This window comes from Chiloscyllium punctatum, chromosome 11 (genome assembly GCF_047496795.1).
Source record: "Chiloscyllium punctatum isolate Juve2018m chromosome 11, sChiPun1.3, whole genome shotgun sequence".
Lineage (NCBI taxonomy): Eukaryota > Metazoa > Chordata > Chondrichthyes > Orectolobiformes > Hemiscylliidae > Chiloscyllium > Chiloscyllium punctatum.
In genome coordinates this window covers 101,898,573-101,911,764 of record NC_092749.1, presented here as the reverse complement: position 1 = coordinate 101,911,764, position 13,192 = coordinate 101,898,573, and the positions used below count along the sequence as shown (strand labels likewise).

Below are 13,192 nucleotides of genomic sequence, written 5' to 3'. Positions count from 1 at the left end.
TTCTCCACTGCTACTCTCATGGTATGCTAATTCTGCAAACACTGGCGGACTTGTATCAATATTTCTCAACTCCGGTCAGCAATCCGGGTCAATGGTCTATGACGCTGCATCATCGAATTTTAACGCCAAAAATCGCTGAACGATTTTAGCACTCAGACTGAACAAGGAACCGATGGGTCCACACTCGACTTCACAATTATTGGGATTGTACGTCTATTTTGAACCAAATCAAAATGATTATTCTTAGTGATGAATAAAACTGTAATAATAATAATGTTAAAACAGCCGAAACGAAACTGTGAATTGTATTTATAAAAGGATATGCTTGTATGGGCGAGGAGGCGAGAATTCAGTCAGTAGTAAGCGGGAACTGTGTCACTTAATGGTTGTCTAAATGCTGGCGAACTCGCACAAGAGAAGGAGCTTGTGTATAAGGAGACTAGCTCTATTTTTCTAACCACTGAGAAAAAATAATATGTATTAGACTAGAAAAACGCAGTTGGGAAAAATAACGCCACAGAAGTACAAGTTTGAACGCAATTATAAATTTGATTTAATTACATGTTGAAGAGTATTGGGCTGCTGGATCGTTAACAGCACTGAACAGAAGGATGTCATGAGGAAAGGAAGCATTTCTTGGTTATAGGTCCCTGACATCGTGTCTTTCTCAATAAAAAAAATGCACCTCTTCATTACTATTTTACGAGACCTGGCGATTATTCCTGAGTTCTCACCGTCCGCAGTTATGGAAAGTCCTACAAGTGAAATATCCCAGTGTCGCTGAACTGCTCTCATAAAACAATAAAGTCCCAAGTGCTGATAGAGAAAGGAGATGGGCGGGGGCGAGGTGGTGGCAGGGAGCTCAGCGTAGTAAACCGTTTTATTGATCCAACACTTAGAGCGGAGCTTGCAAAAGGGAATTTTACAATGTCAATCTAGTCTTTTAAAGTGAACTGTAAAAGTAATAGAGGCGGCTGGCGGGAAGGGCTTGTTTGAGCATGCGGCAACGATGCTCACACCTATCAGCCGGCCTGACCCTTCTCACATGTAACTCCCGTCAATCATGAGCTAGGTTAGCCGTGAATGGCTAAAAGGTGACTGGAACTGTTGCTGGGACTGAGCTGAAGGCGCTGACCAACTCCAATGCTAAATTGGAGGGGATTCCTCCCCACGCTACGGCTGAAGACCATGTCGCTGCGCCCAGCTCCGTTATAAAGGCCCCTCTGTTTAAAACAAGCACAGATTTTGTTGTTGTTGGTTGTAAACATTTCCAGCGCAAGGCAAGGGAAATGAAGCCATTTTTCCTCCCAAATGCGAGTCCATTCAGTAAAAGACTCGTAACGCTGCTACTTGCCAACTTTCATGGGTTTCGAAATGTTTTTATTTCTGCTATCCTTGTTGCTTTAATCTCTTTTCTCTCTCTCTCTCTCTCTGATTGTTGATTCTGATTCTCCCTCTGATCGTGGGGGAATATTCATTTACACAGTTTGATATTTGTGTCCTTCGTTTCACAGCGGCCCGCTTCGCAAACCTAACCTGGACACCTTTTTTAAAAATCGTGGCTAACAGCGTGATAAATCAGCTTTTGACTGCGATCGCGCAGGGTATCGAGGTTGTTCGGAACGTCAAAGAACATAGGTGACAGTGGATTTTTAAATCCACTTTTTGCCCAGTTAGTTGTGAAACTGTCTCCACCAAAGCTAGCATTAAACAAGGAATCAGTTCGGGATGGGGAGGAGGGAAAGTGGTGGTGGTGGTGGGGGGGGGGGGGGGGTGGGAGCAAGTTGATCGACTACACGGCTTAATGGTTAAGCTATACCCCAGGGGTCCAGAGCAAGAAACAGAGGTATTAAATAATAGTTGCTGAAATATAGGCATGCAATCTCGCGGCTCACTCCACGCACGCACAAAATAAACTGAGTGCACTTTAGATTAAAGCAAAGCACTTTGTATGACAAAGCCACCTCTAATCTCTCCAGTTCGCGGATGTCAGTATATCTTGTGTACACGATAGGGTTGACTATATCAACAGCATAGCACATATGGTGATTTGGCAGCCTCAGCTTCTTAGCGACCGAACGATTGGTTCAGTTCGGAGCCCGGGTCGAGGAAGACTTGAAGAGATTCTGAGACAAATTTCTCGGCTTCGGGTTTCCCGAAGGCTCAGGGTCCTATTTCTGTTTTCCAACAAAAGAGAAGTCAGAGATTGTCGACGAATCGAAAAAAGTGAGGGGAGATTGAGATACCGAGAGAGAAAGAGATAGAACTCGACCAGATCAGAAAGATGTGTGTGTGTTGGAAGAGGTGAAATGAGAGTGTTCAGTGTATCTATTCAGGGTGTGGAAGAGCGGTGAAGGTTTTTAAGGGGGGGGGGGGGATAGAGATTAGGGAGGGAGCGACAGAGAGTTTGCAGCGGGGAGGTTTGGAGGGGTCGAGTTTGGAGTGAGATAGTTCAAGCAGTAAGGGAAACTAGGCAGAAAGAGACGTTGGAAGGGAGTGGAGAGGGGTTGGAAGGTGGGAAAGGGGGTTGAAAGAGAGTTTGGGTAGAGGGAGAAAGAGAGAGAAGTTGGGGTTAGAGTGTTGGAAGAAAACGAAGGGGTTTGAAGAAAGGTGTAAAGGGAGGGAGGAAGAGTTTTAAAGGTTCCAGAGCTGGGGAGGGAGGGAGAGTTTGAGAAAGAGAGAAGGGTTAGGAGAAGGAGGGAGGAAGAGTTTGAGGAGAGCGATAGAGGTTGGGGACGGAAGGAGAGGTTGAGAAAAATGGAAGGGTAGGGAGAGAGAAAGGGATAGTTTGAGGAGAGGGGTAGAGGTTGGGGAGGGAGAGGTTGAGAAAGAGAGGTATAGGGAGTGGGTGGGAGAGGGACAAGTTGAGCGATTGAAGAGAAGCTGTGTGTTGGGTGGGGGGGGGGGGGTGTCGATTAAGAGCGCCATCAAAGAGCAAAATGTGTTTGCATTTCTCGGCAATTTATTGCCAATGAACATATGTTCAGTATTTTGTCTAACGTCATAACCGAGAAGTGCAAACAACGTGCAATGTGAGAGTGTGGAGAGGCACGGCGAGCAGCCGAGCTGTGTAAACGCTCTTGGACAATATTAAGAGTGGATCATTTTGTATGTGTGTGTGTGTGTGTGTGTGTGTTCCTGGGTATATAAAGCGCATCAGTCTTATCTGTGCACGCACTCCTGACTTTGCATTTGGAGATACTTCATTAAACCAACGACATCTGAGCTTACAAAACAAAAAAAAACTACTTCACCCACTGTTCTTCAACGACTGCCAGGTGAGCACTTTTCAGTCAGCACGTTTCTTTGCTAATGCGTTTACCTTTTACCTCCAATCGCGGTGACTGTCGATTGGAGCTGCTCTGCACGGAGTCAGTAAATAGAAATGTTGACGGATGAGATTTGGAGTCTGAGAGTGAACGTGGCACGGATTCAAACAGAGAAAAGAAAAGATTGCTGTTCAGCCGTAGGGCACGGTGTTTGTTCTCCACTCAATTTGGTGGTTTCATCTTATTCCGCAGTTATTTTTTTGTGGGGTGGGGGGGGGAACGGGTATTTCTGAAATGGTTTAACATGCGGCTCTCCTGTCGTGTTTAGAATAGGGTGGAGGGTAGATATCTACTTGTTTTTGTAATAGTGCGGCTGCAATTGCACTTTCACTGTTAACTGGAATTGTGCAGTCATACAGCCTGGATATCCCAGGTACACGCCAACAGTGAAGGGTTTAATGTTTCGCGCAGGTGAAGACAAAAATACCCTCCATCATTAAGCAAACAGGAATGCGCTCCTAACCTTTCCAGGTGTTAGCATTTGAACCCCCAAGTTATCTTACTGCCCCCCTCTCTCTCTGTCTCCCTCCCGTCTCCCCCCGCCACCTACATCCTCTGATTGACTGCGCTGCCGCAATGTGACGGAGCAAATGACTGGGCGAGTCCCCGGAGTAGCCATTAAATCCAAAGCAAACAGAAGTCACCTATCTAAGGTGTATAGCATCCACACCGTGTGGGAAGTTGGTAGGGGTTGGGGAAGGGTGAGGAAGTGAGTAAAGACATGTAATGTGACGGCGACTTTAGTAATGATCGGAGATTTTCAGAATCTTAAATTGCCTTCATGTGGGAGCGAAAGAGCTCAAAAGACACACAAAGTTTGATCATTGTTAATGGAGATCTCAACTAATAATTACTTACACAAATCGACTGAAGAATGCAATAATATATGTACACTCTGACCTTCATGAGATCTGTTTTCAATGTGATAGCTCTGCTATTGGAAACAATAGCATTAGTAGAGATTAAACAATTCCACACAAGAATCTAATTCAAATGTTTCACGGTCCCTGAATGAAATGTGAGGGTAAATGTGTCCCTTATATATGCGTGGTGACGTGCATTTGTTTAGCACTGTTGAACGCCCTGAAACTATAATGTCATGTATTATAAGGACTGGGTCTCTTTGATAGTGACCCAAATGCTCTGTTTATATGCACGACCCTATCAACTGAGCAAACCTCGAGACGAATTCGCCGTCGGCGCCCCTTGCTAAATATTAAGGTCTCCCTCTTGTTCCTCTAGTAAGGATGACTCTGAATTCCTATTGTGACAGTTCTCGCTCGCCAGCGCATCAGGAGTTGAGTGTTAACTCTTGGCTTTGGTGGACGCCCGAATGGAAGTGGTCGTTACACCCCAGATCGAAATCCCGTGCGTTGGGAGGATTGTGTTCAAGACGCGAACTTTGCGATTCAGTCCGCAGCGTGTGTCATGAAATGGGGGTCCGAACTCAAAACTTTTTTTTTCTGACGACAGCTAAACTGAACACCAATCGTTAAGTTTTCCTTTGACTTGTATTTTCTTTCCCCCACTCACCGTTAATTTGGCGCTTTCTTCTTCCGAGGATCTCCACGTATCCCCCAGCATCCGAACGCTACAACAGATATTCTTAACTGCAACGTTCTTTGCAATTTGTTCATCTAAGTAAAGCTTCAGATTATTTGAAGAGGTGGGGGGGGGGGGGGGGGGAGAGTGTGTGGACTCCATGGCAGATCGTACAAATAATCCATGGCGCGTTTTAGTTTAATAACTTCCTAGCTTCGAGCTACGTTTTCCAACCAACCTATACTACCATTTCCATAAGAACTAATGGTGGAATTAGGCAGCAGATCATTCATAGGACTTTTTTAAAAACACAGAAAGCATTAATTAAATGTCGACACGCATGGCTTTAATTTATCGGTTTTCAGGAAGGATAAAGATTGCGAATTAATCGTTTTAAGGTAATACGTTATCGCTTTGGTTTAACAAATAAAGAAGGGGCGATCACCCCGGAGGGGATAGGACTAGGGGGGAGAGAGGAATGGTTGAAGATGCCGAGTCAAATTCTGATGTGACATGTTTAATTATTAGAGAAAGTGATAGAATAAAGCGAAACGCTTTTGCCTCTGAGGGACAAAAACAATGTTTTATTATCGAATGAAGCGTTAGCAAATGAGGCGCGAAAGTCAGACCCGCCAGGCATTGTTCAATCGGATTAGAGAATGGTGCTTTGTCAGGGTCGAAGGTGGTATCAAAACGCACTCCCAACTCTGTTAGGAGATTACTCCGCGTTCTCCTTGAATAACCAACACTCGATTGTCCTTTTTTCAAAAAAAAACTCATACGGTTTAGTCATTTGTTTTCTTTTTTATTCCCTAGTTCCTTATCCTCCGGGAAAATTAACCCAGCTTAATTTATTATTGGAGTGCATTAGGTTCCAGTGTGCAAACTAAAATAGCCCTGAGGGATCACATGCAAATCCCAAATATCAGGCCTTCTAATATCACCTTAGGACCTATTCCACTGCATTGTCACACTGGGAACCCTTTGATAACGGGTCCTCAATCCTATTCTGCAGAACAAGCAACTAACTGTATCTGAAGCTTAAAACAATGAAAGACCAACGCTGATTACCGCCTTTTAGCTTGTTAGCTTGAACAATTATAACCTTCACTGTCATTGTTCTGTTCTAACGCTAATTCTATTTCTCCAAATAAAAAGGCAGGTTGGCCACGATACGAGTATCTGAATTTTGAAGGATACTCGAGCACATCACAGGTTAATAATATTCAGAAATTGAAGTGAGCATTTTCTCAACAAAAGGGTTCGGGATTTAACTTTTAAGAAAATGCAACCGACCCATCTCCTTAAAATAGAAATCCAGTGAAGGATCTGTGGTACGAGTGAGATTGCTGCTTATTGAGATTGCATTGAGCCAGAGTGAAATTGCAATGCATAATCCGTTCGACACTTTCATTAAACGAAGGGATTGCCACGAGGTCCTATAAACGGTGAAAACTGGGCGCCCACATATTCATTTTGAGAGCCAAACATTATATTTTATGAACTTACAGATCTTTACTCATGGGAACGAGCTTTACATTTTTTTTTGCAACTTTCTGCTACTAACAGCGACAGCGAGGACAAAGGGAATTGGAACGGAGAAACTGGCCTTAACTATAAGATAAGGCCTGCCGCTTTCAATGTTGCTCAAAAACCGGGGAATGTCTGCGTCGAAATTCAGTGATTTCTCAGCGTCCGGCGTTTATGTTGTGCGTACGATCATTTCACCTCTTGCCATCCTAACATTCATCAGATTTTAAAAAAAGAATAACTGTGAGAAAGGAAATGATGGTGAAAAATATTTAGGGCCCAAAGAGTTTAATTCCAGTTCTCACCCCTATCACCTTCAGACAGGAGTACATGGATAACGCTGTGGAAAGCGGTGTTAATTAATGACTGGAATTGTTAGGTTAACAGGAATCGGAATTATTCATCAATCTTCAATATTCTAATCCCAGCCCATTACCAAATTGTTGCGGTTGAAGCGATTGGGGACCTCCAGTTCATTAAACGGGTGTAGGTTGATTCTATTACGCCCAACCCAAGTATCCCAAATGCAATTAATAAAATACTTGCCACACTGACCTGGGTCGTCTCTTCAAGATGATTACTTCCAACGCTGTGCTAAAGCCTACCCAAATGCGTGAAGGTATATTCCTTTGTTTGGCATTGGTTTGGCTGAAAACTATTGCTTGCCTTCTCTCTCCACTCAGTAACTCACCACTTCAAAAGTTATTTGTGCCGTTCAGTCGCCAGGACTGGATCAGAGAGCCTGCCCGTTCGGCTCCAGTGAAAAGGCACATGCTAGCGAGCAGGGTTTTTAAACTACCTGCGAAAGTAAACAGGTAAACACAACTAGAGGGCACTTCAACTGAAGTACGGCCACTTATCCTGTGCACATTTACCGCTCCTTTACAGACTCTTGTTAGATTGTTGAAATAGCCCCTCGATCCTATCAGTCTCTTCAGCGAGGGATTAAGATTTTGTGTAAAGGTCACTTATCTCTCCTTGTTTCAGAGCTCACCCCGGAGAGCAAAACACAGTTCAAGTCCAGCACACAATGTGTGAAGATCCCTCGTCCTCGACACTCTTTCCACCATCTCCCCATTCTCGTTCTCTTTTTTTAAATTAAGACACACTACCTTCTGTGTCCATGGTTAACTGTGTCCTCGCCAATATTCATATCTCGCCTTTTGTGCAGGAGTTACAAAAGTATGGCAGGGAGACAAAGTAACCAGCCAATTATCGTTGTTTATTTTTAAAAGTAACAGATTTTAAAAGAGAGAATCCATTCAGAAAGAATTAAGACAAAACCCCGCGCAACAACATTTAGAGCCAATGCAATATTTTGGGTGTGCGTGAATTGTAACTGCAGACTCTAAACTTTTTTCGGTATTCAGTAGAGACATGAATGGGCTTTGGAGTTTGGGACAGTTTTCTGCAATCGTGGATGGAGATCAGAAAACTGGAAGGTGCTTAATCGATAGTAAGTGTGGCAGGAAAAGGTTAAGATGTGAGTTGTGTTAGCACCTCTCACAATGTAACAAACCTGATCAGGTATGTTCAGTACATTTGGTTTTCAATGGAGCTCTTTCTCTCTCCATCGCCAGCCACCTTCGGGTGCTTGATTAATCAGTCAGTCAGGAACCACTTCTTCTTTAGCCCCAATCCACCACCACCCCGCCACGACAACTCCCCCCCCCCAAAAAAAAAAGAAAACCACTCTTTGGTAATATATTCACTGATCAGGTGTTCTATATAGGCCGCTGGAACAGATTCAGTCACACGGCTCAAAAGATACACCCCATAAATACCAATTTTTTTTCCTAGCTGCTGTCCGTTCTAATGAAGAGCCACTGGGCTCGAAGTGCTAACTCTGCTTTCTCTCCACACATACTGCCAGACATGCTGATTTTCTCCTGCAATTTATGTGTTTGTTCCAAAAGGAACAGGGTTATGACTTGGTGTATTTGATCGAGATGTGCCCATGGCAGTGAGATAGTTGAAGTTTTCCCGTTTTGGAACGTCTCAGTAATCTGAAGCATAAAGTTCTCCTTTATATTGTTTTTCTTTTAAAAAGAATCTCTAGTTGTAAACCAGCCTTAATATTTATTGTTTGCCCAGAATCGATGAACTATTCTAACCTGTGAATGACTGTTGTTGCCCTGAGTAATTGCTCTTAGAATTCTGATTGTGACGTGGATGAGGGAAAAATATAGTAACAGCTAACTTCTGTGCAATTAATAGATTGTATGCAAAAAGAAATACAGCGAAGCATGTGATGTATATAAGTAGATATATGCTTCAATAGTTTGCCCGGTAATGATTTAAGCTGGTGAAACAACAACAGAAAAAAAGATAAAATGAACAACATTTGAGAAATAGCTTTTTCCATCGCGGTCAATACCTTGCAAGACCCTGGGCTTTCTACTAAAAAGTTGCGCCTGGTGTACACAGGACGATCGGATAGTGCGACAGTTCATTAATGTGATGCAGATGATAATTGGAAAAATATACACACCACACATGGAACTTTCTGTGTCCAAATTTACACAGTCCTGCCCCCTGATTATTGGAATGAATCGAACACTTTGTACAAGTTCCGTGTATCGATAATCCCAAACTACAACTTAGCGGTTTGCCATTCCAAGAATTTAACGTCGACATAAATGTTCATAGTTTAATGGGGTTAAGGGTGTGGAATGACGCCCCCCCCTCCCTTATTCTCACAGAGGAGTGATAATGTGTCGTTACAAATGCCCCCATCGAAATAACTGCACACCGCGCAGCACGGGAAATCTGACGTGTCCGGGTATTGTTTCCAATGTCCTAGTTCCAGACAGTCCCATCGATTCTCTGATCGAAGATGTCCTGAATGGATTCATGGACATGGAAGGAGAGAGAGGGAGGGAGGGATGGAGGTGGGGGAGAAAGAGAGAGCGTTAACATGAAGGCGTTGCCTTAATATTGTGGCAGGGTTCAAAACTGAATGAAGAGATAGTCTATTGAAAGCAGTTGAATGCCATGACAACTAGGAGCAACCTCAGATTTATTCCAAACAGTTAGAACACATTGCACCAGGGCGTCAATCATCTATTATGTCGCGACTGAAATAAATGCAAAAACTGGCCTCGGACAAAGGCTTCCAACAGGAGCCGGACATTTGTCTACATTTCCGCCATTGTCCGCAGCTTAGCAATAGGTTTGTATCTGTGTTTGCCTGGGTCCGACCACCCAAGATGCGCCGAGGAGTTGGTAAAAACCTGCGGTATTGTCACCCAAATCACATACTGGATGAGCGGCAGAGAGAGGGAGAGAGAGAGAGAGAGAAATCAACTGATCAACTCTTATAAATCGTTTGCCTTGTCTCACCGCAGCTCCGCACGGTTATTGAGTTGGGATTTCTAGCAGGGGGTGGGGAAGATGCCCTTTATATAAGACAAAAATGCCCGCGAGTTCCCCTGGGCATTTGTTTTGTTTTAACGATCTTGAGAAAGTTACGGAGAAATTAAGACCTGATCCAATCCGCCGTCAGTGAGGTACTTTTTTTTTGTCCTTTGGGTCAGGATTCGTATGTGCTGGGGCTGGAGTGAATAGACTGGGGCTCCATCTTGTTTAATGGTCTCTTTGCATGACATTAAACAAGTTGAGCGATAATCTAATCGAGACTTTGACGAAAACAAACCAACCCCCTCCCACCCTGTCTTCGTTTTATTTTTGGAGGTGGGCTCCAAGGGAGAATGATGAACTAGCGAGGTAACAAAAGGAAAAGTTCTCCTCTCTTGTAGATTGGAACCACAATCTCGTTCCCCATTCCCAAATTCGCCTTCCTTTCATCCAAGTGGCAATGTTGCCACATTTACAGAATATACCTGCGATTAGAATCAAATCGCTGGAATCTCACAGCACTCACAGTTCTCTCTCTCTCTCTCTCTCTCACTCTGGCGGAGAGACAGAACTCTTTTTCCGGCGTTACTGTGAAAAGCCGGGAATAAATGCAAAGCACTTTCTGGAGCAATTTGTTAAATAGCGTTTTCAAGTACGCGCAGTATTAAGCTACTTGGAGGTTCTTTGTATGCAAATGGAGCTTTAAATATTTTAAAAAAAAGGAGTCCTTCCGATCTTTGTAATTAATTGGCACGTTAGTCTACTCATCGGAGCTTGGAGCACCAATAGTGAAGACTCAGTTATCTCTACCACCTTCTCCTTCCACCACCCCACCCCCCACCCTTCCCCAAAATCCCCCCACAATTTCACATAGTCTTCATCCACTTGACTCCCAAGACCCGCCCACACGTGTTCAACCTTTGGCACTCTTTTTTTTATATTTGTTGGTTAAAAAAAATGCTTTCTCTCTGTCTCTCTGCAGGTTCACGTTCCGTTGACCAACCTTATAGAACTTGAACAGAATTCACCATGCCTCATTCCTTCCGCATCACAGTGAGCGCCGAGCGAGGGATTGGAACCGAGAGAGAGCTTTGATCGGTTTCTGCTGGACTTTTGTTTCTATGTGTGATTTTTACAGAATGGTGCTGTTCTGTGTGCGCGGACAGACGGAGGTCACACGCCAACTGGTTTGAACTAAATGGTACCATTCAACCAACATTTCACCGATTCCGCCTCGCCCACAGCTTTTTGTGTGTGTTTGTGTGTGTGTATATGAGTGTGTCGCTTGTTGCAACTTTGCCTGCATAAATTTGGCCAAAATATGTCGCTGACCAACACAAAGACTGGCTTTTCCGTCAGGGACATTTTGGACTTACCTGACACCAATGATGAGGATGGATCGACAGCCGAGGCGACCGAGGAGGACAGAGAGGCGGCGGGCACAGCCAAAACTTCGGGGTTCGCTCGCCAAAGTCCCCTGGAAACCGTACAGAGGCTTCCACTGAAGAACCCGTTTTATGACAGCACCGATAATCCGTATACCCGGTGGTTGGCTACAACCGAGAGTATCCAGTATTCGCGTAAGTGCTGAATTATCCTTCTAGCCCGTCAATACCGAGCTGAGTTTTTGTGAAAAAGAAATCTTCTCCTAGTAGTCTGTAACTTTAAACATGATGATACCAACAGGGACGATTTGGCCTGTTTTCTGTTCAGATATTAAGCGGGTTTCAATCGATCCTAAAGTTACATTAGTGCAATAATAACCTGAAATGGTGTGTAAGATTTGACGTGGAGGAGATTAAAACCAAAAGTGTGTTTGCAAATGATTTCTCTCTCTCTCTCTCTCTCTCTGCAGTCCACGGGATTTCTCCCGCCGCATCCCAGCAACAGAACTCCGCCAGTAAATCCTCGGAGCCTTCCGCTGATGAGTCGCCAGACAATGCGACCGAGACTTCCAGCAATGGCAGCGAGTCCGGCAAGAAGCGGAAACGCCGAGTTCTGTTCTCCAAAGCTCAGACTTACGAACTGGAGAGGCGCTTCAGGCAACAGCGGTACTTGTCCGCCCCCGAGAGGGAGCACCTCGCCAGCCTCATCCGCCTGACTCCCACCCAGGTGAAGATCTGGTTCCAGAACCACAGGTACAAGATGAAGAGGGCCCGGGCCGAGAAAGGTATGGATATCAACCCCCTGCCCTCGCCGAGGAGGGTGGCGGTCCCTGTCCTGGTCAGAGACGGGAAGCCTTGTCACGCCAGCATGGTGACCAATGCTCTCAAAACACAGGACTTGGCGGCCGCCACTTTCCAGACGAGCATCGCCTTCCCAGCCTACACCACACAGTCACTCCAACACGTCCAGTATAACTCCCATTTCAGCTCCGCCAGTAACCCCCAGTATCACACACACCCGCTGGTGCAGAGTCAACAATGGACTTGGGGGTGAACCACTGTACAAGGACTGCTTTAACTGGGCTGTATAAATATCTCTCTCTATATATATAAAACGTATGAGTGTGCATGTGTGTGTGAGAGAGAGAGACAGAGACAGAATGAATCAGACACATAGCCGCACATAACATTCAGAACTGTGGTTCACCTGAGGTATTTTTCGTTGCTATCTGTTTACAGAATATATAATGACGATGAACCCGGAACTTTAGTCCCGCGAATTCAACGTTCTTGTGACTTGTAAAGTATGTCCGTGTGTTGTAGGAATATAATCCCGTCATTTATGTTCGTGTTTAAGAGACAAAGCGAGTGCAAACGAAATGACACTTTTAAACAACAAAAAAAAAGACGTGCAGAACATTTTATCTCATCTTCGCCAATTTTTTTTATATGATACTTGAAATATTTATGGGACTTTGTAACGAAGAGGCGCGGCGTTTTAAGTTGTGGGTTTGTTTCTCTTTTATATACGTAATTTTTAAAAAAAAACCCACTGGAGAGGCAGGCTGTGGTTGGAAGTGTGACAGGGGTTAGTGGTGCCTTGCAGTGGCCTGTTGAGAGTTCGCCCCTCGTTGCTGAGTGACAATATGTTACGATGTATATAGTACAGACCGTGTCAGACACTCGGGAGGTTCTTGCTTTCAAACCTAATGATGTGAATAACGCCAGGGGAGGGGGGGGGGGGAGAAAACAAGGCGCCTTGATGAGCGATTTTCCGAGTTTCTTTTTTTATATTGAGAATTTTAATAAAATGTTGTGTCTGAAAAAAAATCCATTTTTTTTCTTAGTAGTATTCAGCGGTCTGTGTTCTTGGGGGAGACCAGTGCTGTTGACATTTGGGCTCCGGCTTGAATGCATCTAACCAACACCCTTTGCCGTTCCAGTCTTTGGAAATGTAGTTTCACTAATTGCCCCTCGTTAACTGCCCAACAGAACTTTACGGGGGAAAAAATTGGGTCATGATTTCAAGTGGTAAACTGCTTGTTGATA

General features: G+C 44.4%; 1 protein-coding gene across 4 annotated transcripts; it reads left to right on the top strand.

Moving 5' to 3' along the window:
• Positions 1-2,995: 2,995 nt before the first annotated feature.
• On the top strand, positions 2,996-12,871 carry LOC140483278 (homeobox protein Nkx-2.2-like). 4 transcript variants are annotated; one of them, XM_072581424.1, is made up of 3 exons: positions 2,996-3,278; positions 10,741-11,338; positions 11,614-12,871. In XM_072581424.1, exons 2-3 carry the CDS (start codon positions 11,080-11,082, stop codon positions 12,195-12,197), a joined length of 843 nt encoding a protein of 280 aa, XP_072437525.1. In that variant the 5' UTR covers positions 2,996-3,278; positions 10,741-11,079; the 3' UTR covers positions 12,198-12,871. The 4 variants fall into 4 exon arrangements, with proteins under 4 accessions (XP_072437525.1, XP_072437528.1, XP_072437526.1 ...); XM_072581427.1 differs by lacking the exon at positions 2,996-3,278 and adding an exon at positions 9,331-9,573; XM_072581425.1 differs by lacking the exon at positions 2,996-3,278 and adding an exon at positions 9,602-9,910.
• The last annotated feature ends 321 nt before the right edge of the window (positions 12,872-13,192 follow it).

What these genes read in the sequence shown, in the direction of transcription:
- LOC140483278 (XM_072581424.1), top strand. Translation starts at nt 11,080, where the DNA reads ATGTCGCTGACCAACACAAAGACTGGCTTTTCCGTCAGGGACATTTTG. An exon ending in CGAGAGTATCCAGTATTCGC is followed by an intron (nt 11,339 to 11,613) that starts GTAAGTGCTGAA and finishes CTCTCTCTGCAG; the next exon opens with TCCACGGGATTTCTCCCGCC.